At 38.4% G+C, this 24,795-nt stretch overlaps 1 protein-coding gene and 1 pseudogene across 3 annotated transcripts in view; one reads left to right on the forward strand and one right to left on the reverse strand.

Annotated features, from left to right (window-relative positions):
• LRRC49 (leucine rich repeat containing 49) overlaps positions 1-24,795 on the forward strand; it is a 149,406-nt gene that overhangs the window by 39,318 nt on the left and 85,293 nt on the right. For all 3 annotated transcript variants that reach the window (XM_049613816.1, XM_049613817.1, XM_049613819.1), the window contains one exon: positions 7,908-7,969. In XM_049613816.1, the coding sequence (XP_049469773.1) occupies positions 7,908-7,969 (62 nt within the window). The remainder of the gene's footprint in view (positions 1-7,907; positions 7,970-24,795) is intronic.
• Positions 16,978-17,094, reverse strand: LOC125910596 (uncharacterized; annotated as a pseudogene).

The following is a 24,795-nucleotide window of genomic DNA, read 5'->3' on the forward strand; positions in this document are numbered from 1 at the left end:
TACTATCACCTTCGTGGTTAGGATTTCAATTTGGGGGAGACACAAACATTCAGACCAGAGTACTGGTGTTTCTTTACCTTAACAATATAAAAATATACAGAATGTATGTCACTAGCTTGGAAGAACATTCTGTAGACAATAATAGAGCACACTTTTAGGATACTCAGCATCACCAATGTTCATGATGGCACAGAAGACAGTATTGTGTGAAAAGCATGGATATTATTGGTTAAATAGTGATTCAGAAGTTGGACTCTAAATGTGAAGACTATTCCTCCATACTTTATTGAGGTGTAATTTGGATACACAAATCTCAACTGTACAGTTCAATGTTTTTTTTTTATATAAATGTACTTTCATTTGACCACCACTCAGATCAAGATAGAAAACATTTCTTTTGCTCCAGAAAGTTCCCTTGTGCCCCTTCCCAGTCAATCCCAGCTTTTCCCTGCCCTAGAAGTTTTCTGACTTCTTTCCCCATAGATTAATTTTGCTTGTTTTTGAACTTTTTATGAAATACATATATATACATACATATATGTACGTCTATATATACATATGTAGACGTACATATACGTATATGTACGTCTATATATGTACGTCTACATATGTATATATATGTATGTCTATATATGTATATGTGTGTATATATATATATATATATATATATATATATACTTTTTGTGTACTAACTTAATGTTTTGATATTCATCCATTTTGTTGTGTGTATCATTAGTTTTTTTTTAAATTAGCTGAGAGTTGTATTCATTCTCTATAATGCAAATTGTGGTTTCATTCTTCTCTTCATAGCCATCTTGATTATTTCCAATTTTTGGCCCTTACAAATAACACTGATAGGAATATTCTTATAGTCTTTTATTTATCCATTTATTTTGGTGGACATGTACCTCATTTCTCTTACGGAGCCATAAGGTAGGTGGATGTCTAAATTTACTAGAAACTGCCAAACCATTTTATAAAGTGATTATACCATTTTACATTCCAACAGCAATAAATAAGAGCTCTAATTACCCCACATCCTACCCAACATTTGATGGTGATGGTCTTTATAAGTTTAGTGATTCTGTGATTATCAGTGGTTTTAATTTGCAGTTCCTTGATGACTAGTGATGTTGAGCATGTTTTCAAGTACTTTTAGGCCATTCTAACATATCTTTTTATGACATATCAGTTTTTGTCTTTTGCCTATTAAAAAATTAGGTTGTTTATCCTTTTATCACTGAGGTGTAGTAGATCTATGTTCTAGCTTCAGGTCCTTTGGCATATGCATTGGGTGGCTTTTTTGCATGGTTTGCCTTTTTGCTTATTTAGTAATGTTTTTGATATGTAGAAGCTTTACATTTTAGTGATGTGCAGTTTACCAATTTGTTTTATTTTATCATTGGTGCCTTTTTTGCCCTGAACGAGAAGTCTTTGTCTATCCCGGTATCATGGATATGTTCTCCTCTGCCTTCTTCCAGAAAGTTTATTGTTTTACCTTTCACTTGGGGGTCTTGACACTTCTTTAATTACATTTTGTGTATGGTGTGAGCTCGGGGTCATGGTTAATTTTTCCGATATAGGGATATCTATTTGCTCTACACCCTTTACTCATTAATTGGTGTGTGCTTGTTGAAATTGAATTATAATCAAATGAGTCTTTTTGTGGACCTTCTCTTTTCCATTTATTTGTATATTATTATGCCAGAACTACACTGTCTAACTCTATGCTAAATGGAGATATTTTGGAGTTCATTTATTTAATAGATTCATTTTGCTTAATTTTTATGTATGCATAAGAATGATATTTGGCTAAAAATATGGTTAAATAAATCTAAAAGAGCTCTTTCAGCAACAATGAAATAAAAATTCTAAGTGATATTTTGTTATTGGTTAATCATAAGTTTATTTCATCAGGTGTTACATAAAATAAACTTAAGATGATACCTTAGATTTGACCAAATATGGTAATTTTACTAGCATACCTAATATTTGTGTTTCTGAATCTGCAGATGCATATCTTTCATTAATTATGGGAACATACCGAGTCTTTATATTCTCAAATATTGACCCCTTCCATTTTCTCTCTTTCTACTTCTTAAACACCTACTAGATATAGTGTGGACCTTCATGTTCTATCCTTTGTGTCATAAAATTTCTATCATTCCTGGGGCACCTGGGTGGCTCAGTCGGTTGAGGGTCCGACTTCAGCTCAGGTCATGATCTCGCAGTTAGTGAGTTCAAGCCCCACTTTGGGCTCTGTGCTGACAGCTTGAAGCCTGGAGTCTGCTTCGGATTCTGTGTCTCCCCCTCTCTCTGCTCCTCCCCCGCTCGCACTCTGTCTCTCTCTTTCTCTCAAAAATAAACATTTTTTTAAAAATCTAAAAATAAATAAATAAAGAAATAAAGAAATAAATAAAAAAATAAATAAAAATTTCTATCATTCCTTTTTCTCTCTGCTACATTTCTGCATTCTTTTTACTTATTTAGTGCTATCTGCCAGTTAAATAACTCTCTCCCCAGTCTTATCTAGTCTATTTTCAGCCCATCTACTGACCATAATGACCATAATTTTTTGTTTCTAGGAGTTCTACATGAATTTTTTCATAAATGTCCAGAGTACCTTATTAAACATGTTTTTTCATGTTTTGGTTTCTTTTATTTCTCTAATAATTTTAAACATAGATCTTTCCTAGTCTTTATCCAGTTACTATATTTTCTTAATTTTTGAGCAGTTCTACATTTGCTGCCTGAAGTTTCTGCTGACTCTTGCTCATGCTAATTTTTTTCCCATACGTTAGTTGGGATAGAATGCTATAAGCCCGAGTTGAGTATGTGTCTTTCCAGAGAGTGTTGCCAGGAGTGTTAAGGGCATGAATGCCAGGGATCATTTGTTATGAGGGGTCTTGTTAGATCATGTACGTGATAGAATAGAAATTTGAACTACAGGGGCGCCTGGGTGGCGCAGTCGGTTGGGCGTCCGACTTCAGCCAGGTCACGATCTCATGGTCCGTGAGTTCGAGCCCCGCGTCAGGCTGTGGGCTGATGGCTCAGAGCCTGGAGCCTGTTTCCGATTCTGTGTCTCCCTCTCTCTCTGTCCCTCCCCCGTTCATGCTCTGTCTCTCTCTGTCCCAAAAATCAATAAACGTTGAAAAAAAAAAAAAAAAAAAAAAAGAAATTTGAACTACAAATTCAAGTGAGGAAAGGCCTATGATAATGAAATTGAGGTCTTTTCTTTTCCCTCGTTGCTATTAACTCTAGCTCTCCTAGATTATAAATACTGGAAGTCTCCATAGTCAGAGTATCAGTAGCCTGCTTACTAGTCAGGTTTTTAGTCCCCCACCCCACCATCCCACCTCTTTGCCTATGGGAATTAAATCGTGTGCTGAAAAAAATCAGACTGGAAGAATAGCTTGCAGCTAGTTGAGAGAGAGAGAGAGAGAGAGTGTGTGTGTATGTCTGTGTATGACCATATAAAGGGTGGTAAAAAATATAAAAGGCAGATATATATATTAATGCCTTTGGGTAATAGAACCAGAAAATAGACTTTTTAAAATAGGCATTTAAATATACGATTGGACTTGTTGATATGATGGCTTACATATAATTTCTCATGGAATATGTGTCTGTGTCAAAAGGCATGGCTGTAGCTAGTAGTTAGTTTGGAATTAATAAATCTTTTTATAAAAGGGAGTACTTTTTGAACTTCTTCATTGCTTTGTTAATAAATCTCTTTTCAGTTCTCAAAATGAAAATAATTACCCCTATATATTTATTTTTATTTTTATTTTTATTTATTACAGAATAGGTAACAGAATGAGAGTAGCTGTGATTTTTTTAGTCTTCTTTGTCCTACTTGGTGCATGCCAAAGCCTTCATCTCTTCACCTTTCTTCCTTATTCCTCTGCAGGAAACTGCTCTAAAAATAGCTCCAGTAATAGATGTTCTACACATGGTGAGATTGCTGAATCATTTAGTTCTTTCGTGAAGTTTAGGAATATGGAAAATAGTGTCTGAGCTGACTCGGACAAGCATCTTTCTCAAATGGCAAGTCTCTATTCTTTTGAAAAATAAAAAGATTATAATCCTCTCAATAATCTGTAGTAATTTTGTTTGTCTAACTTTTAAAGGATTATACTTTTAAAATACAGAAAATTACTTTGAATCTTACTTCAATTTTTTTTAATGTTTATTTATTCTTTGAGAGAGAGAGAGAGAGAGAGAGAGAGCGCACGAGCAGAGAAGGGGCAGAGAGAGGGAGACACAGAATCAGCAGTAGGCTCCAGGCTCTGAGCTGTCAGCACAGAGCCCAGTGTGGGGCTTGAACTCACTAACCGCAAGATCATGATCTGACCAGATGCTTAACCGACTGAGCCACTCAGATGCCCCAACTTTGAATCTTACTTCAAAAAATGTTTTGAATGTAATCTTAGAATTGTGTTTTGTTAAATATAGTAAATTTGAGACTATGAGCAGACTAAACTACACCTGAAATACAAATATTACCTTATATGTAAATATTTTATTTCATCTTCCTCTTCTCAGGTTGCTTCCTTGCAGTAGTTTTCTCTGCCTGTGAAAATTTATCTTCAGAAAAGAACTGTTGGGAGGGTTTAACACTGTACAATTAAATAAATGTGCTGACTTTTCCTTCAAGTTACGAAGATTTGGCTTTCTTACATTAGCCTTAGCCCTCCACTTCTCCTTTCCCCATTATTCCAAAATAATTATATTTTTTTGGATAAGTAGATTGTCAAATGTTGGCCTCCCAAAATACCATTGGAATAACCTGTTAGTAAAGAGAAGTTGAGGTTGTTACTTACTGGCAAGAAAAGCTCACTACCTTGACATAGTCTTAGTCACGTCTTCAAGGGCAAAGGCAGGATATTTATTTTTGAGATTTCTTGGGGGTCCGGTTTAAAGGTGCATCTGTCAGTAAAGGGGCTTGATTCATATTGATGGATTTATGATGTAATAGGTTGGGATTGTCCGGCAAAGAAAGATGAGATTTGCAAAGTGAACATTGGACCTTGGTTTTAAAGCATGAGATGCCACCCTTGGAGTTCTTTTTGCCTGCCTCCAATGGTGAATCCCCTTCCTGGATCTTAGGTGTTTCGATCTTTGTTTCCTCTCTCAAATTAGAGGAGCCGTCTTCCAGTAGCTGTCAACAAATCTTTTTTGTTTGTTAATCTTCTGTAAATAACTCACACACAGATAATTAATATGATAAATATGTTTTCTTTTTGTCTATGCATTACAAAGTATATCTCAGAGTTGCTAGCAAAATTAAAAGCTATAATTTTCTTGTAGAAATGAAACCTGGAACAACAAAAATGATTGCGGGTAATCATTTTGCTTTTCAAAGTTCTGGAAGGGCTATCAACTAAACTGGTTATAGGGATATGTAGCTAAATTCTGAGTTTTCGTTTTTCAATCTGTTGTGAATATTTTTTATAGCTCTGTCAGGTAATGATGGCTAATGATGGCTAACATTTGATAAAGACTTCTCCTAAAATTTGTTTTCATAAATGAAGATAAATACAAAACATTATAATTTAATCAAGCAAACTTTTAAAAACCTGTCTCACAAATTATAGCCTGATATCATTTGAATTTATATTTTAATAGCAAAAACTTACATCTTGGAAGGTGTCTGCAGTCTCTGAAGGTGGTAGGCTGGAGCTAAAAGTGACAAGTGTATTTTTTTTTTTAAGGTGCCTTGATTTAAAGGAGAGCCAGGCTGCTGCTTCTCACTTTCTCCTGGTTAGATGTCAACAAACAGTGTTGGTGCCCATAAATATCTCGGGTAGATTTAGGAAGAATTTGGGAGAAAAGATTCCCTGAGAGTACAGAGAGGGCTTTCAGTTTGGCTATGACTCCCTACTTGTAGAGACCAGATAGGAAGAAAGCTACCACTTCTTTGGAAAGTAGGGCCCTGGAGTAAAATGAGACCAACCGCTAGTCCATCACTCCTCCACTTACCTTCCAGGCACTTCTGGGATTATCAGGAGAAGAAGCTGGTAGAGATGATTCCAGAAGTTGGCCAACATTTAGAGCTTACAACCCACTGAGGGGAATTTGGATGCCTTCCTGTTTTCTGCAGACTTATCTTTGGCCATGGTTGAAAAACTCTAAAAACCACCATTCACACCTATGGAACAGGCTTTTCAGGGGGTGGGCCTGAGATTAGGAATGCCAAGGGAATGGTGCACATAGCCCATGGTCTGATGACTGGCAACTGTATTTGTTTTATACTGCTTAGGATCTGCAGAGTTGACAAAGTGTTGGAGAGGGGTGCACAAGGGAAGCCCCATGGGAAAATGTCTTAAGCCAGATTCATTTCTCCTCTACCCTCTCAAAAACCAGTGAGATGCGGCTCTGTCACAATTCCATCACTTTTATATTTTCTTTATATGGCAAACTTAAATAAATGAACCATTTTAGGAAAAGCTAGGCTTTGCTGTAATTTTAATTCCCTTGTCTTAATTCTTACTGGGGTCTTGGAAATGGTAGGAGGAAGGAAAGGAAGGAGGAAGAAAGATAATGACCTATGGGAACAGTAAAACAAGTTTTGATTTGGGTTTAAATATTCGACACAGTAATATGTAAAATGTATGTACTTGTATTAGCATTATTCAAACTCCTATAACTAGAATTATTATAAATGATATTGCCCTTAAAAATTAATAGCATTTATTATACACCTGAAACTAATATAATGCTGTATATTAATTATGCTTCAATAATTAGTCCCAGACACAAAAAAAAAGAAGAAAGAAATGTGTCCCAACTTTTCATACTAACATATTAGTATTAACAGCAGATATTTTAGCTAGCTCATCATCCAGCAAATTAAAGTGAGTCTTTAAAAAAACTTTTTAAATGAAAAGAGAGAGAGAGAGAGAGAAACATTTTATAAGAGAAGTGTCAGTGTGTAGAATTTTAACGAAAGTCAAGATAACCAATCTTGTCCTGTCTCAGCCTCTAAGGGCAGTATGTAATCCTGGGTCACCTTTCCATCCCACCCCCACCCTCCCTCTGCAACAACCCCAACTGTTCACTTTTTCTCATGTGCCTAATGAGGTTGTAGCCTAGGTAATTACTAAGCTGCTTCTTAAGATTCTATTTCTTCAGCATATGTCAGATTTTCAAGAAGTTTGTGTCTTTCCATTTGATGAAATTAGATGGCTTTGTACTTATTTTGTGATTTTTAAAAAAGTCATTTGAGCCAAAACATTTCAATATTTGGTAAGGGTAAAACCACGTTTAAACAGCCATAGTTTGCTCTGGGGTGCTGTACCCAAACAGAACGGGGTAGATTTCCAATTGTAACGTCTGTTGTTTGCTTAGGTTGGAAATTGCCCTTCAGTGACACTCACTGTGATCTGCTTTTAGTTTTATGGGGAGATTGTCAGCATCTTGGTTTATTTGTAACTGGTCTATTTCCAAAGGATTGAGAATAGTGAGGGAAATGGCTTTGAAATTCTCGGTACTGTTGGGAAAGCTAATTGCATAAATTTAAAATTTAAAACATTTGAACAGCTTCCTTTTAAAAGTGATTTTTAACAAACGTTTGATCATACTATATTTGTGCTACAGTTGAAATGCTGAAGTAGCATTTTGGCTTCTTTCCCAAAAGCATGCTTAAAGAGGCTAGCGGCATCTCTCCCTGTTCTCAGTGCTTTTTACCTTGCGAGTGGTGCAGCTTGCTCTGCGGATGTAGTGAAACCCTCCCATTTAATCTGCAGTGGGGAAGAATGGAGCTCGGTGTCCAGTGGAAATCAATGGTCTAGCAAGGTTGCAGTGAACAGCAATGACTACATATTTCAACAGCCGAGCCAGAAGACGTTGATAATATATTTTTTTTTCTTCCAGCTGATAAATTTTTGCTTTCTGTTTCCTTCTAGAGAGATGTGGATAATTTGCCCAGCCTCCAACGTCTGTTTCTCAGCTTCAACAATATATCTACGTAAGTGGAAACTCCCGATTTGTCATTTATTAATAACCTGATTGTGTGGGTTCTAGTGCTTTAAATGAGGATTCTAAGTGCCTTGGAAAATTTTCTTGTCATGGAAGATTTTACATTTGAAAATGACAGGGCCATATGACAAAGTTCTTGGTGGAAAAACAAAGCTCTGGTGAGGGTTAGAGACTCTAATGCTAGGATGATGAAATTAGCATAGCCTGTGCTTTTTATTTAATTATACTTTAGGGTTGCTCTTTCATAAAATGTGTATGTGGAAATTTCAACATATATTTTGCTGTCCTTTGTTTGACACTTCCTGCACCGGTCAGTTGAATTAGAATTTCTTTCATAAATTGTCATCTACACTCCGTATAGCTACTAAGCAATTTGGATGTAATATTTCAGGCTGTGTCACTGAGCCTCTTGCTAATTAGGTCATAACTTCTATCTTGTTATCCCTACTTAGAACGAATGCTGCTAAGAGACTGTATATTAGAGTATACACATGCATACATTTTGTTTTCCAAAGATTTGAAGCATATCATCCTCACATTGTGATGCTGTCTCATTCAGTGTCAATGTGGAAGATTTCAGAACTGGCGCTGAGATAGGCAGACTTTTTGATGCGAAAGGAAGGACCTCTACTCCTTCCCTAATCCTTTCCTCCTCCTCCTTCCCCCAGCCAGTCAGTTTGAACTATGCTTTATGACGACCTCTCTGTTCTCTACTTTTACCTCGGGGCTATTCTTTGAACCATCCTTTATAAGAGGGTAAGAACTAAGTGTAAGAGTTTAGAGCACATCTCTTCCTGAGCTCAAGGTCTATGTTTCTGATTATTAAGAACCAGTGTAGGGACACCTGGCTGGCTCAGTCAGTAGAGCATTGACTTTCGATCTCAGGGTAGTGAATTTGAGCCTCATGTTGGGCATAGAGCTTACTTAAATAAATAAATACAAAAATTTAAGAAGGACTTTAGTTTTTGTGCAGTTTCGTTGGCATCTTTTTCCTCCCCTATCAGACCTAAGGGTTAACCCCATATCTCTGTACCATATCTCTAAAGGTTAGAGATTAAATCCGGATGGTTAACTTTGCACAGAGGCATTATTTCAAATACCCTTCCTCTGTCTCTCTTCTTCTCTTCTGTGGAAAAAATATTGAAGTTTTCTGACTTTTCATATTTTTTCCAGTTTGTGTTGAATGTGTTCCCGTGGTCTTATTGGGGAGGTAGGGTTTCTTTTCAATAGCAGTGGAAGGGACACTTAATTTTCTTTGGGGAATTTCTACCTAAAGACCATTAGCAACTATTGTGAGAAGATAGTTTCTCATTCTTACCATATTCATTGTTTAAGGTGCTGGAAACCGTTAGATTCCCCCAGCTTATGGTGGAACTTATTACTTTTTCTTCTTGCCTTGATTATGGGGAGTAATTTAAAGAGAGATATAAATCTGGGTATATAGGGGCTCTGACGTTCCCAAGTCCCCAGGATACTTGAACTTCTGGACTCCTGACTATAGAGAGTTGGCTTGAATTACTTCTATTTAGGGAATTTTCTTCCCAATCTGGAAAAGAGTTTTACCCACTCAGCAAAATAAAGATATGGCTAATGAGATTAATATCTTTCTTTTTAAAAATAATTTTTAGTTTTATTTCAGCCATGGTAGGTTTTCCATGAGCTGGGGAAAACTATGCTACTTGATAATACACCTATTGGGTCAATATACTACTTTGTAAGTTGGACCTCTAATTTTCATATCCCCCAAATCAATTATCTTTTGTGCCTTAAGGAGAAAAATTCCAGAGAAAAATTTTCTCTGTCACATATACAATAAATCCCATGGTCATTACCACATTGTTTTTAAGGAATATTTGCTTTGTAAGGGCAATTAAAGATAACCAATGCCATATTCTTCACTGTCCTTCTCCCTCTCTTTTAAGTTTCTTTAAAAAGCATGATTTCCCAAGAAATTGAGCTAGAGGTGAGTCAACGATTTCAGTGCTTTCATTTTCTTACTAATTGTTTTCTTATGTTTCTACATAGGCACAGCCCTTAACCTTCCTTTAGTGCTTCCAGCTCGTCTGCTTTGGAGGCTCAGTACATTTTCTGCTCTGTTCCTGTTGACGCCTGTGGTCCAGGACATGGTATACGGAATAGATTTGATCTGCTGGGGGAAAAATCAGAGAGTACAAGCCTTGAAATCACTTCTGTTAGCTTTACTCAAGATAAATATCTCAGATACCTGGGCCATCACATGATCTGTACAGATAACTATCGTTTCAGGGCCCCAGTGCCCTGCCATAGTCCTGGCATAATAGAGTTGCCTGGTTTTAGACTTAGTAGCCCAGGAGTAGCAGAGGTCAGTAAGAGGAGAGACAGCGGTGAAAAGCTGAAAGTCAGTACCTTTTATGACTCCCTCCGGAAAACTCACAGATGATATTCAGTAAATGAAAGTATCCAATTGTATATCCATTTCAGGGAGACAAAAACATATTGATTGTTATGTGGTAGGGCTTCCTAGTTTTTGACCGAATTACTGGATTCGTAGAGGTCCGTTTGCATAAACAGTTAGGAACCTGGTGGAAATTCAGAAAGTCGCCAAATGTGATGGCATCCTATTGAATTCAGAGAATGCCAACATGGGACGAATAGGTACTTTAATGCTGTGTGTACAGAACCCTTTCTGTTATTTTTCTTCAGCTCTTAGAAGTGCATCCAGTGCTACCAGTAGGCATGCAAGATATATTGAGAGGACAACTGACGTGTATCCATGTCTCTGTAGCTGAATAATACCAGTGTTTTTGGTTAAAATATCCCTCAGGGCGCCTGGGTGGCTCAGCCAGTTGGGCGTCCGACCTTGGCTAAGGTCATGATCTCACCATTCCTGAGTTCGAGCCCCGCGTCGGGCTCTGTGCTGACAGCTCAGAGCCTGGAGCCTGCTTCGGATTCTGTGTCTCCCTCTCTGTCTCTGCCCCACCCCGGCTCATCCTCTGTCTCTCTCTCTCTCTCTCTCAAAAATAAATAAACATTAAAAAATTTTTTTCAAATATCCCTCAAAGCTGAGGAAGACAGAGACACAAATAGGTTATTATATAGAAAGTTAAACTTAGCTGTGCTGATCTGTGGGGATATTCGAAAATGTAAAATCAGCCTGAGGATGGGAAGTGAAGAAAGCCTTCCCAGAGGCACGTGGCACCGGGACCCAGGCCTAAGTGAAAATAGGCCTTGGTAAAGTGAAGGGTACTTGGACATTCCAGGCAGAGGACACAAGCCGGGCAAAGTTGATCCAGAAGGCTTAGGGTGGGCGCACTAGGTCTGCCCTCTCTAGACCTGCAGTGTGATCCTTGCCTATTCTTTCTCCCTCCACGCCTGGGCCCTCCTCCAGCCCACGGAACCCCGGCGGGGCCTGCCGAAGTTGTTTATGATGATCACCCTGAGAGTCATATTCTGTGCTTGATCAAGGGGATCCGTTGTACCTAATTCATTCTTCAGATATGTTCATTCCGTCATTCACCTCTTCTTCTGAGGTGCTGTTTGTCTGGTTGATTTGTTTTTCTTGGCTCTCATGGTCTTAATTTCTAAGTACTCTGATTGTATTTTTCCTTTTCTAATGGCTTATCCTTATTTTATGGATGAGAGAAAGTTTCCCTTGATTTCTAGAATTTACTTTATTCCCCTTGGAGTTAACCCTGTATTTGTTCTCCAAATAAAAATGCTTTCTTTCTTTTGCTTCTTTATTTCTATGCTTTTGTGATGGCAGTTCATGTTAACAAATGAGTCTGTGGACTTGTTTTGTCAGCAGTGGTTAAAAAAAAAATGTGCATGAAAATCATGAGTACGGGATCTCTTCCTGCAGAGGATGTAGGGTAGGGGGGAAGGAAGAGGTCTACCCAGTTGGACTTTCTTTTAGGATGTGCACAAGAAACTTGCCTTCTGGAAATGGGGGCTCCTTTTTCCTCTTGGCCGCCAGACTTTACCCAGAACACTGCCTTTCCTCTCTTGTCATGTTTCAACCCGGGGACAGTTCACAAGTCAGCTACTCTTGAGAGTAAGATGCTGGAAAATTATTACCAAAGCCTTCAGTAATTACTGGACACCTGACCCACATCTGCTGCCAACACTTGCTGCCTCTGATCTAGGGAATATTCTGAGGTTCTGCCGGCAACACTTACAATGTAAATGATCCTGTTCATTTCAGGCTCTTTAGCAATTTGGGGTTTTACTGATTCCATCTGCTTTATATCTTCCAGAAATTCCTTAGTGTTCTGGTCTACTGATGGAACTCTTCCTGGTTTTCTAGTACTGCTGTGGGTATTTTCATACTTTTATGTTCATTAATTTCAAAGAGATTTTGAGAGGGTGGAGGGAGGTAAGTGCATGTGCTCAGGCAGCCATTCTCCTAACTGTCTTTTCTTTGAGTGATTTTTCCCAAATAGGCTACACATAAAAATATCCTTGGAAGCTTTAAAATGACCTAGTCACTGGTTCACTGCTGGAACCTACTGGGTAATCTTCTCCAGTAGAGTTGGAGTGGAGCCAAGGTTCTGTAAATTTTTAAGGTTCCTCAGAGTACTCTGATGTGCAACTCAATGCTAGATTTGGGAACCACTGAGTTGTGGCACCCCAAAATGAGAATACGTGCTAACTTGGGCATTACGCAAAATTTTCCTTCATGAAGAAAAGCTTCATAAGCAAAAATATTTGTCGAGGATAAGTAAATATTTGTGACCCACAGGAAGCAGTTTATGATCTTTAGCCAAAAATTATAGTGTTCCATTAGTTTCATCTCTTCCACTGAGACGGTTACAGGGCTCTGCTCTTCATCACAAGGTCAAGTTGTAATCGATTCTTCTCTCCACTCTCTCTCTCTCTCCTTTCATTCTCCAACTTAGAAAGTTTTTACAAGCTTTAAAAAAAAAAAGGAAGAAGGGTTTATGATTCTAGTGTCTTGATTGCCTAAAAGGGAATGGTTGCCATTGCTTCTAGAACTGAGGGGAATTCGGTATCATTGGGAAAGAAGTCGAACACTAGTGAGGATTCAGATATCAGCTTAGGACTCTTGGACTCGTGTATTCTTTTTTTAAATTATGGTAAAATACACATAAGTGTACCATCTTAATCGTTGTTTTTTTTTTTTTTTTTTACATTTTATTTATTTTTGAGAAACAGAGTGAGACAAAGCGTGAGCAGGGGAGGGGCAGAGAGAGAAGGAGACAGAATCTGAAGCAGGCTCCAGGCTCTGAGCAAGCAGTCAGCACAGAGTCTGATGCGGGGCTTGAACCCACAAACTGTGAGATCATGACCTGAGCCGAAGTCGGATGCTCAACCGACTGAGCCACCCAGGCGCCCCAATCGTTTTTAAGTATACAGTGAAGTAGTGTTACATTCACATGGTTGCACAGCCAACCTCCAGAACTCTTCATCTCGTAAAACTGAAACCGTGTACCCATTAAACAATAATTCTCCATTCCTCCCTCCTTCAGCCCCTGGCATCCACCATTCTCCTTTCTGTCTCTGGGATGTGACTGCCCTAGGTACTTCATACGAGTGGACTCACACAGTATTTGTCTGTTTGTGTCTAGCTCTCCTCAGGGTTCATCCATGTTGTGGCATTTGTCAAAATTTCCTTCCTTTTAATTATTCTTGCGGGATTGTGGAACAGACTAGAAGAGAGAACTTGCAGAATGAGCCATGCCTACTTCTCCATGCTCGTTGCCTTCCCAAGCGCCCTAGACTCTTGTTCCTTTGAACTTCCTTAAACAAAGCATGCTCCCACTTGCCCACTTGGTCTTTGTATCTACCGTGGCTTCTGGCACTAACATTTGTCTACCCTCTCAGTGCCTGAATAACTCCTTATCATTGAGATTTGAGATTAAATGATACCAAGGGTTCTCAAGCTTTAATATGCCTAAGAATTATCTGGAGAGCCGCTAAAATGCGGCTTTCTGGGATCCGTTTTCCATGGATTCTAATTCAATAGTTTTGGGTGGGGTTCAGGAATTTGTACCTTTAGCAAATGATGCAGCTGACTTAAAAATGCCATCAGTCTGTTTTTCCATCTTTGGGTCAAAACCCATAGAAGGATCCTAAAATCAATCTTGTGGTCGAGGCTGGGAAAATAAAAATGAAATAGAAAATATCAGAGTTTGCCACACATTTTCAGGACAAATACTGTTTCATGAAAAATGTCCAGGTTTAATTATATATGGATGTGTCTGTGCATGAGTTTGTGTGTGTATATTATTTTACTATAGATGTGGGGGGCAGGGTTACAATGTAAATATATTTCTCAGTATGGATTGGGCTTACAGAGTTTGAACAACACTATGGAGTCTTGCCACACGCTTTCATCATAGCTTCCTGTACTTCTATAATTATTGCAGTTCCATAGTTTATTGAATTTTAAATTGTTCTCCCTGCTAGACTATAAACTTGACAAAGGCAGAAGAATATAAAGTGCTCACTTCAGTCTCTCCAGCATCTACTATGTGAATAATATTACTAGTGTATCAAAAAATTTTCAAGAAGAATTAATTCAATCCCTCAAGTAGAGATATTCTTCCCTATGGTTTAGCAACTTGTTTTGGTGTGTCTGCTTTCACATCATTGCTACGTCATTTGGACTGTTTGTTTACCACCTGGACATGTGAGGTTTAAAGGCTCAAGCAATCAAAATTCTCTTGGCCGTTGTTTCTGGCTTCTAGGTCAATCTATCAATTTGTCAGTAAAGATCTCGCGCAGAACTTCTAGAATAGAGAAAAATCTGTAGAAATTAAATCTTCCTGTTAGATGGGTTGTATCAAGGGTTAAGGTCATGGGTGTGGTTGGCCTCAGGGTACAGGCAGGAAGGATTTATTAAAAACAATAATAAAATTGTTTTAAAATTTATTTAAAAACAATAATAAAATTGGGGCACCTGGGTGCTCAGTTGGTTAAGTGTCCAACTCTTGATTTCAGCTCAGGTCATGATTTCATGGTTCCTGAGATCAAACCCCACGTCAGGCTCTGCACTGACAGCATGGAACCTGCTTGGGATTCTCTCTCTCTCTCTCTCTCTCTCTCTCTTTCTCTCTTTCTCTTTCTCTCTCTCTGCTCCTCCCCCACTTGTGCTCTCTCTCTCTCTCTCTCTTAAAATAAGTAAATAAACTTTAATGAATAAATAAAAATACAATAATAAGACTGACTAAAAATAATTTGCTTTTTATTATTACCACACGCTGGAAATTCTAAACAATGTCAGGGATTCCCCCCTCCTGGCCGTGTGGGCCTCTCTTACCCACTTCCTTCCTCTCAGTAAGACAATGCTATTTGGGCTCCACTTTCTCTTTACGATGTCACTGAACATTTTGAGCTAGGTTTCCATTTTCTTTTTTGAGGAAAGAAGACTATTACAAGTTCTCTAATGATCTCTTTTAGTAATTATAGTATGACCAGAGGTCACCAGACTGCAAGCTTTTGGGTGTGCCTTTTCCCTCATCGTGGTTCTCCAGAGTAGCCCCCAGGCTCTTTTCCAAATTTGTAAAAAATAGTTAATAATTTTACCATTGTCAGGAAATAACTCATTTTGCATTTTTTTCAAGCTATATTTCAACATGGTAAGACACACCATATGAATTATATATCCAGTCAGAGAAACTCAGACTACCCGGCAGTTGTCTTTTTTCGTACCGGCTGATATTTTAAGGAGGAAATGGTTTTTTTACTGACCTTCAGAATGCATTGTTAGTTTTGACGAACAGGTTGTTACATAAGGTGTTCCTACAGTGCAGGCTTCGCTCTTGTACTTTCCAGAATTCCAGGTGTCGCTTATGTCATTTCGGCTCGATGGAAATTAAGTTTTCTGAGTTCTAGTATCCAGCGAACTGTTAGAATGGGTTCATTTTTTTTCCTTCATGGCAGATGACCAACGATAGGCAAATCTTACCAACTGAATTAACGCAAATCACCAGAATAAAACAGAAACCAACCATTGACAGATCCTTTCTGACTGCCTTCTAGGAAAAATGTTAAATTTAAGAAATGACTACATTCGTGCCAAGGAAATGCCACGATCAGTACCCGTTTAGCTCTGTCACCCCGCTTGGAGGTGTTTGCCTAATGGCTCCCATGTGATTCACCTTCAGGCAGACATTTAATTGCATTCTTCTAAATGTGATAGGCATGGGCTAAAGAGGACCTACAAAAACAATTCTAAAACTAGGGGCTTTTTAATTAATATATTTATTTTTTAATCCATTGCTGTTTTACTCCGCCAAGGTGAGCAACCCCTCCAGGGTTTGCTGAGGGCCTTGTGCCTTAGCGTCTGATTGTCAAGCTTAGCTGCAGCATTTCAGTCCTTTCAGAAAGAAAACAGGTGAACAGAGTCCACAACTAATGACAGATTTGTTCCATCACTTCAGAAGAACAGACTTAACATAAGATAAATTTGTTTCGTCATGTTTAGAGTTGACCTAATTATTGGATCTAAATGCATTTAAAGCATGGAACTTTTACTAAAATTGTCTAAAATCTTCTATGTATACCTTATTTCAGTGTTGCTTTATTACTGGTGACTTTTCCATTTAGATATTAAGAGTAGAAATCATTCTAAAATACTGTAGCGTATAAAAGTGTTTAAAATGGACTAACTTTATTTCCTTCATCATCTTTAGGACATTCGGTTTGTTAGATGACCACGCTATTTGTAATACCCTGCATTCTAACATGAAGTCTTGTGTGGGTTTTTCTACCCTAAGTGGAGGGTTGCACAGTTTAGTTCATCGATTTTCTCTGACTATTGTTTTATTTTTCTGTTACAGTCAAAATTACTTTTTCTTTATGTCAGTTTTAAGTATTTGTTGATCTCATGCCAGACAGATTGGTGACTTCAGGTAGAATATTAGCACCATGATACCATGTACTCTTGGCAAGTGGCTGGTGATTTGAACACACTGGAGAGCTTTTTCTCATTTAAGGGAATCAACCTACTGCCCTTCACCCATTGACATTGTAAGCTTATCCCCTCAATATTCTATAGACAAGTGAGCATCAGAAACCAATCTTTTTTTTTATATATGCTTTATATACCTATATAGTGTATTTTGATAAGAACAGATACTACACTTGATCTTAGCCAAAAGGCCGAGAAGCGATATATAGTGTATTTTGTACAGCTATAAATTCTATAATTATTTTGCTTTGAGCAGCATTTTAAAATGAACAGAGTATGTTTGCTTTATATCTTCCCATTTATTAAATTGCATATAGATTTTACTGGCAAGAGAAAATTATTTCAGTGACCCGAATAGAGATTAAAGACTTCATTTAGATGTGGTGTCAGGGAGCCCCGAAAACCAGCTGGCCCTCCAGCTGGAGCAGGATCAGAGATTGTGCAGGACCCTGGAAAGGCGAATACGGGGGTCTTGCACCCTTACCACAAAGAGTAGTTTTCCACCTTACCCCCTCCAGGGCTTGCGGGTTGTTCCTTCCTTCATGTGTCTTGCTTGAGGATTCTGTAACTATCGGAACATATTTTCTGAGGACTGTTTTTGCAAGTCTTGTGGTTTCTTGAAGAGCCAGAGTTCATAGGGCAAGGGTGGCAGATAGTAAGGAAGAAAGAAAAGACGGCAAAAGTACAAGGCAGTAGGGAAACTGGGGACCCTCTTTATGTTAATTATTCTTTTTGCATTTACCTTTGAAGGAGGGAAAGGCAGAAAAAACATCAAGGAGATAGTTCTTTTTTTATTATTATTATACCTCATGTTACTCTGTTTGCATCAGCATCTATAGTCACTTAAAACATTAATTCTGCAGTACAAAAATACACACAAATGTTGTCATGGGTTTTATTTATCAATTACGAAGGAACTTCACTGGAATTTTTTCCAGATACTCTTATCGTCATCGAGGTTTGATTTTCACTAGTGTAGAGGTAATATTTGTGTGTATATGTGTGTCAGTTATTCTCAGAGGAAAGATTCTTGAAATCAAATTAAAGTAAGGCCCCGGGAGCAAGCTGTTCATACACCTCAGCTCAGCCTGGGCTCACACATACACAGTTGAAAGGCTGATAGCTGCTTGGGGAAGTGGATTAACATTTTGATTTTTATTTTTTTAAGATTTCCTTTTAAGCAATCTCTACACCCAACACGGGGTGCAACCCTGAGATCAAGAGTCACATGCTCTTCCAGCCAGATGCTCCCTTGAATTAACATTTTTAAAAACATTGACCAAAGGCCCTTTGGGGGGGGGGTTGTTAATGTGATGGCTCTAAATGTTACGGGAAAAATTTTGGTGCATATTACTAAGGGGAATTTTGAGTCTTAAAATTGCTTATGATTAAATATTATATTGGGTGGTTGTTCTAGGTTCAGAAACAAACAAGTCTAGTAAATCGAGACCAATATGTATTTTCTAATTTCCTTTTCCCGAATACAGTGAACATCAACATTTAAAACAAATATCAATGGGGGCGCCTGGGTGGCTCGGTCGGTTAAGCGTCCGACTTCGGCTCAGGTCATGATCTCGCGGTCCGTGAGTTCTAGCCCCGCGTCGGGCTCTGTGCTGACCGCTCAGAGCCTGGAGCCTGTTTCGGATTCTGTGTCTCCCTCTCTTTCTGCCCCTCCCCTGTTCATGCTCTGTCTCTCTCTGTCTCAAAAATAAATAAATGTTAAAAACAAATTAAAAAAAATAAAATAAAACAAATAAAACAAATATCAATGAATAGATATTGGAAAGAGTGAACACATTGGTCTGTTCATTTCAGGAAAAATAAACAAGCTCAAAATTAGTTATGCCAGAAACCCAAATGTATAGTTCTACCCGGAGGAACTTCTGTTAATCCGTATCATCCAGTATACTCCCAGACAAGGAGAATTGTTTCCTTTTCCTGATACCTCTCCAGCATCTCTCAGTACACTGTACTATCTGTTTGTATTTATGTCCAGTTAGGCTACATTTCACTTCTCATAGTAGTGGTCACATGATGCACATTGTAGGCACGCAATCATCATTGTTTTAATCAATGTGTAAATAAAACTGAAGTGTAAAGCTGATGTTTTCCAGTATTTCCCAGTATCCTTAGATAATTCTTAATAGCCCTATTCAATATGCTATGTAGTGTCCTAGGATTCAGTTTGCAGCAACTTCATCATGGCTGTCCTGGGATATACTATCATTGCCAAAGTGCAAGTTCTTTCTATCAGATTTTCAAAGTATCATGTTATGTATCATCTATTTTTTTTTTCTGCCATCTATCTGTCTGGTACTTAATAAGATATGAATTCCAGGGGCACCTGGGTGGCTCAATAGGTTAAGTGTCCGACTCTTGATCTCAGCTTAGGTCTTGATTTCAGGGTCATGAGTTCAAGCCCTGCACTGGGCTGCGTACTGGGCATGGAAGCCTACTTAACAAACAAACAAACAAACAAACAAACAAACAAAAAGATATGAATTCCCTTTATATTAACAATACTATGTACCTATAGGTATATAAGAACCAATGATATAATCTAAACCTGAAGTGGCAGGTGTACAGTTTATCTGAAAAGACTTCCTGGTATTTAAAATGAACAGTTTAGAAATGGGCTAAAAATGGATTCTTTAGATTCTCTAAACTCCACTCCAGTATCATGTTATTCGTTCAGAAAACTCCATGCTGTGTCTTTATTTCTTTATCTTCCTATAGAAATGGTTTCAGAAACTATGGTTTAACAGATTCTAATCTTTACTGAAGAGACTGAGGAAAGAACTAATTAAACCAGAAACCTGTGGCTGGTGAAAGATACGAATGAGCAGGTCAAACTGAAAAGGGAATGCTACAGATGTATGATGAAATTGTTGGGATACTTTTTCATATGCACGCATAATAAATATGTCTACATTTAGCCATTCTTGAGTCCGTGTCTGAGACTGCGAGATCATGTCATTTTCAAAAGAAAAATATTTTCCCTATTTGTGATGGAACAATATATATAATCTAAAAGCAATGATAAATTAGGAATACATTTATAGGAATTGTATATTTGATTTTTAAAATTTTTTTTTAACGTTTTATTTATTTTTGAGACAGAGAGAGACAGAGCATGAACGGGGGAGGGGCAGAGAGAGAGGGAGACACAGAATTGGAAGCAGGCTCCAGGCTCCGAGCCATCAGCCCAGAGCCCGACGCGGGGCTCGAACTCACGGACAGTGAGATCGTGACCTGAGCTGAAGTCGAGTGCTCAACCTACTGAGCCACCCAGGCGCCCCTAGGGATTGTATATTTGTATGAAAGCTGCTGACTTCCGACGTTTGAAGGACTGATTGATAATCGTACTCTTTCTCTTCTGCTGTAAGTTTTGAATCAATTGAAAGATGTAGGAATCAGACAAATGGAGTGCAAAATAGCAGAATATAGTTTAGATACACACCTACAGTCAGGCTTCCTAATACACCTGTCCTGAATTGGATACTTGACTCACTCCGTCACTGGCAGAGGAATTGGAAAACAGAGAGCTACCTCTCTGGGAGGGCTGGTGCTGAAGAGAACACCCCCATCCTGGAGACTGGGTGGCCTGAAAGAAAAATAAGAGAACCTATGACTATTATGTGTGCATTTTTGGAAGTTTACTTTTTAGGAAGTGTGTGTGTGTGTGTGTGTGTGTGTGTGTGTGTGAATAGGTTATTGAATGGGTTGAATTAGTTGCTTTTTCCCTATTAGCGTTTAGTATTAAAGCTGACTTTTATGAAGGGCTGAAATGTAATTTGGTCGGGAAGGAAAATTATTGCCTTATCCTGAAAGTTAGTGGGTTTCTAATCAAGCCTTGGTTAAAACAGGAGGGTACTTAACTCTTTAAGAAATCTTGTTTAATCCAAAAACAGGAGTTAGGAGTTGGGATTCTCTGTAAATAAGGAGGATACTTCTGGATTCTTGCCTTGAAGGGAAGTGAATCAGTTAGGCTTGTTTGTTCTGGGCACATAAAAAGGTATCACAGTGACTTAAGATTCCTTAAAGGGTAGTTCAAACTGTCAACTAATCTCTGGGAGTTGTTTTTGGTAAAACTCCCTTCTTATGGCTTGAAAAGAAATTGACAATGTCACTTGTAGACCCCAGGTTAGAGACTATAGTTTTGGGGTTAGGTGTCTCCCAGAAAGCACTGAGCAAATCTGTAAGTACGATTAATAATATTTTTTGCTAGTTCCTTTGATCTTGTCTTTGAGGCTTGCCTTTTTGTACTGAACAGGTATCGCCCTTATAATTCTTCACAGTGACTCACTTAAGGAATGATGAGAGTGATGCTGGTTTTTCATAGCTGCATAGGCTCAGGATCTAGGACTATCTTCAGGATATCCAGAGGATGATATCCAGCTAGAAACTGATCCTTCTTCTGCTTTACCAGTTCCTTAAAATATCTGCTCCATTTCTTTCATCTAGGAATTTAAAATTGTTGCCCAGTGGGTGTTAAAGAACATTGATTATGCATTTCTAAATGTAAAACACCAAATAAGGCATTTGGGGGAGTGACAGAAGACATGTATATGGCTTCTGTTTTCTGTGAGTGTGTATATGATGTAATGAAAGAATACACAAAGTATTGAATGATGGAAATCTAAAACAAACAAACCCTACATGTCATAGAAAAGCCAACAGGCCCAGAAGCAGTTTGTCAGCTTTGCAGCTCTGGTAAAGGTCAATTATTCCCTGATAAGTTTGACAGGAAGTTTCTGAAGGGCCTTAATGTTCATAATTATGACTCTGGACCAGCAGCATCAGCATTACAGGGGAGCTTATTAGAAATCCAGACTCTCAAACCCTATCCTAGGCCTACTGGATCAGAATTGTCGTTTTTAATAGATCCCCAGGGAATTCGAATGTTCATTTCAGCCTAGGAAGCAGTATTGCAGACGATTCCGATGGTGCTTATTTAGGTCAGGTGCCCTGTCGGAACTAGTCATTCTGGCCAGGAGCATATAGGACACACTGAATGCTCAAGCCCGGGACATATGTTCCCTATCCCCTAGGACAATGGGGGTGGGATCAGTATGTGGATTGGGCTTACTACACAACAGAGGTGTTCTGTTGCTAGGGGAAAGGAAGCTGAGCAGGAAGATAATAATAATAGATATCCAGTTAACTTATTTCCTCCTTAACGCCTGTGCTCACATAACGTTAGGGCTAGCCCCTTCACGTTGGGCTGTTTCAGCCCATTTTGTGTGTGTGCGCGTGCGTGCGTGTGTGTTCCCCTCCCGGCCTCACCTCACAATGCCATCTGTCTGCTTGACCTAGATAGCGGAGATTTTTTATTCTTCCACAGCATGGCTCTTCTGTCCCTTCTCAAATACGTATTAACACTTTAAGGATAAACACCCACATACCTGTGTCTCAGGCTGACTTCACGTCCTTGCACTCTGGGTAAGCATGTGTGCCTCCCTTACTGCCTTTCATTCTACCACTAGGGCATTAATCCTTGGAGTCCTGCCTTTTCAAGCTGTGAACTGTTAAAATGCATTTGTATTTACTAGGCGGAGTCATACTTCTAGCCCTAAGGAATTAAACTCCTAAGTGACTACTCTTCAGAAAATTTTTACATACGGGGGAAGAGAAGATTATAATCATTTACTGTTATTCATTTTGATGCTCAAATTTCCCCCGATTTGTTGAGCTGACTCCTGTTGTCTTTTGATATGTCCTCATCGTTTTTTGAACTCTTCCTTACTTCTTGGCACAACAAGCCATTCCAGTCTCATCTTTTGCAGTCCTGGCTCTGGAATCAGGCCGGAGTTTTGATTCCTTTTTGTGGCAAATGGTATTTAGAAAGCAAGATTTGAATGCTAAGTATGTTCACGGTTGTTGGCATATCATTGCTTCTAGGCTTTCTCAATGGGCAGTATTAGGATATGTGTGCACATACGTGTGAGTGTATTATACATCTTTATCTGTCTGTCTGTGGATATTAAAAACTGTGGCTTCATACTGACACCCTCCATGAATTCAATCCTGAAACTTGCGATTATAGTCTGCTATCACCGGGCTTATTTTAGCCATCCACGATCACCCCCTTTCCGTTTTTATAATTCCTTTCTCTGACATGTGCTCCCGTTATATATTTGAATATATGGAAAGTAGCTTCAGAATCGCTAAGCCATATTTCTGTGGGAGGAAAAAGACTACTAACCGGGGTTCAGTATTTACTGATACTGTTTTGTCTTTAACCTAAAGGTACATAATTAAAGAACTGTGTTCAAAAGTTGCTTGGGTTAGTTTTTCACCAGTTTTCAGGGTGATTATGTTATTCATTTGACCTACGAGAAAAGTTTGTTTCTGTTTGTATTCCATTGTTTTTGTTGTTGTTGTTATTTTCCACCCTCAACTTTGCTATAATTTGATATATTTATTTTTCGGTCCGTGTAACAATAACATGGTTCTGAAACTCAAAACTATGCAAAAAGGTATCCCTCAGAGAGCCACTGCTTTTCCTTTCTTTCTACTCCATACCCAACCCTACTCCTTCCATTCTGTTTTCACCCACCCCTATAGAAAGTCAATTTTGTAAGTTTCTGGTTTTGTCTTTCTTGTATTTCTTTTTGCACAAATCAGCAGATACATGAGTTACTAGAGATAAATTTGCATATTTTTTTTTTTTACCACTTGTATGTTTTAATACTTGCATTAGAGCCCTGTTTGGAGCTAATCTAATTGTTTTTCAAATGTCTATTAAGTTGTGCCAGAGCGATTTATTAAAAGGCCCATCTTTGCCCCGGTGATTTTGGATGCTATCTTTCCTATCATCAACTTGTCTAACCCCCAGTAAGATGTTGGTATTTTTTATTGGGATTGCATTATGTTTTTAACTTAACTTGGGGAAGTGATCTCTTATGTTAAATCATTCTATCAGGAACAAATGGTGTATTTCCATTTAAGTATACTTACTGTGTCTTTCAGGTGTGTTTGAAAGTTTTCCTCATAGAGATTTTGCACATTTCTTGTTACACTTATTCCTAAGTATTTTCTCTTTTCTATTGACATTATATCATTATGCCTTCTAATGGGTCATTATTTGTGTATATGAGGCTCTGAACACAGATTTCTGTGTTAATTTTATATCCTGCTACATTACTTAATTCTTTTATTGTTTGGGCTAGTTTTATCATTGATTCCCTAGGGCAGCACCGTGCAATAGAACCTTCTGAAGAGAGTGGAAATATTCTATAACTGCCCTCTTCAGTATTTTGGCCATTAGCCACGTGTCACTATTTAAGTCTAAAATAACATTAAGTTAGGGGCGCCTGGGTGGCTCAGTCGGTTAAGCGGCCGACCTCGGCTCAGGTCATGATCTCGCGGTCCGTGAGTTTGAGCCCCGCGTCGGGCTCTGTGCTGACAGCTCAGAGCCTGGAGCCTGTTTCAGATTCTGTGTCTCCCTCTCTCTGACCCTCCCCCGTTCATGCCCTGTCTCTCTGTGTTTCAAAAAAAATAAAGCAAAACGTTAAAAAAAAAATTTAAAAAATAACATTAAGTTAAATAAAAGCTAAAAAAAATTAAGTAAAGTTAATAAACTTAACTATTTAAATCCTCAGTCACGCTAGCCACATTTTAAGTCTTCAGTAGCTACATGTGTCTAGAGGCTACCATATTGGTTTGACAGCTTAGCTCTGTGGTTTTCCAGGTATACTCTAGGCCATCTGCAAATAAAAATAGTTTTACTCCTTTTCCAATTCTTACACCTCTAACTTATTTCATGTATTTTTTTTTTATTTTTTTTTTAATATTTTTTTCAACGTTTTTTATTTATTTTTGGGACAGAGAGAGACAGAGCATGAACGGGGGAGGGGCAGAGAGAGAGGGAGACACAGAATCGGAAACAGGCTCCAGGCTCC

The sequence above is a fragment of the Panthera uncia genome (assembly GCF_023721935.1).
Source record: "Panthera uncia isolate 11264 chromosome B3 unlocalized genomic scaffold, Puncia_PCG_1.0 HiC_scaffold_1, whole genome shotgun sequence".
NCBI classification, from domain to species: Eukaryota; Metazoa; Chordata; class Mammalia; order Carnivora; family Felidae; genus Panthera; species Panthera uncia.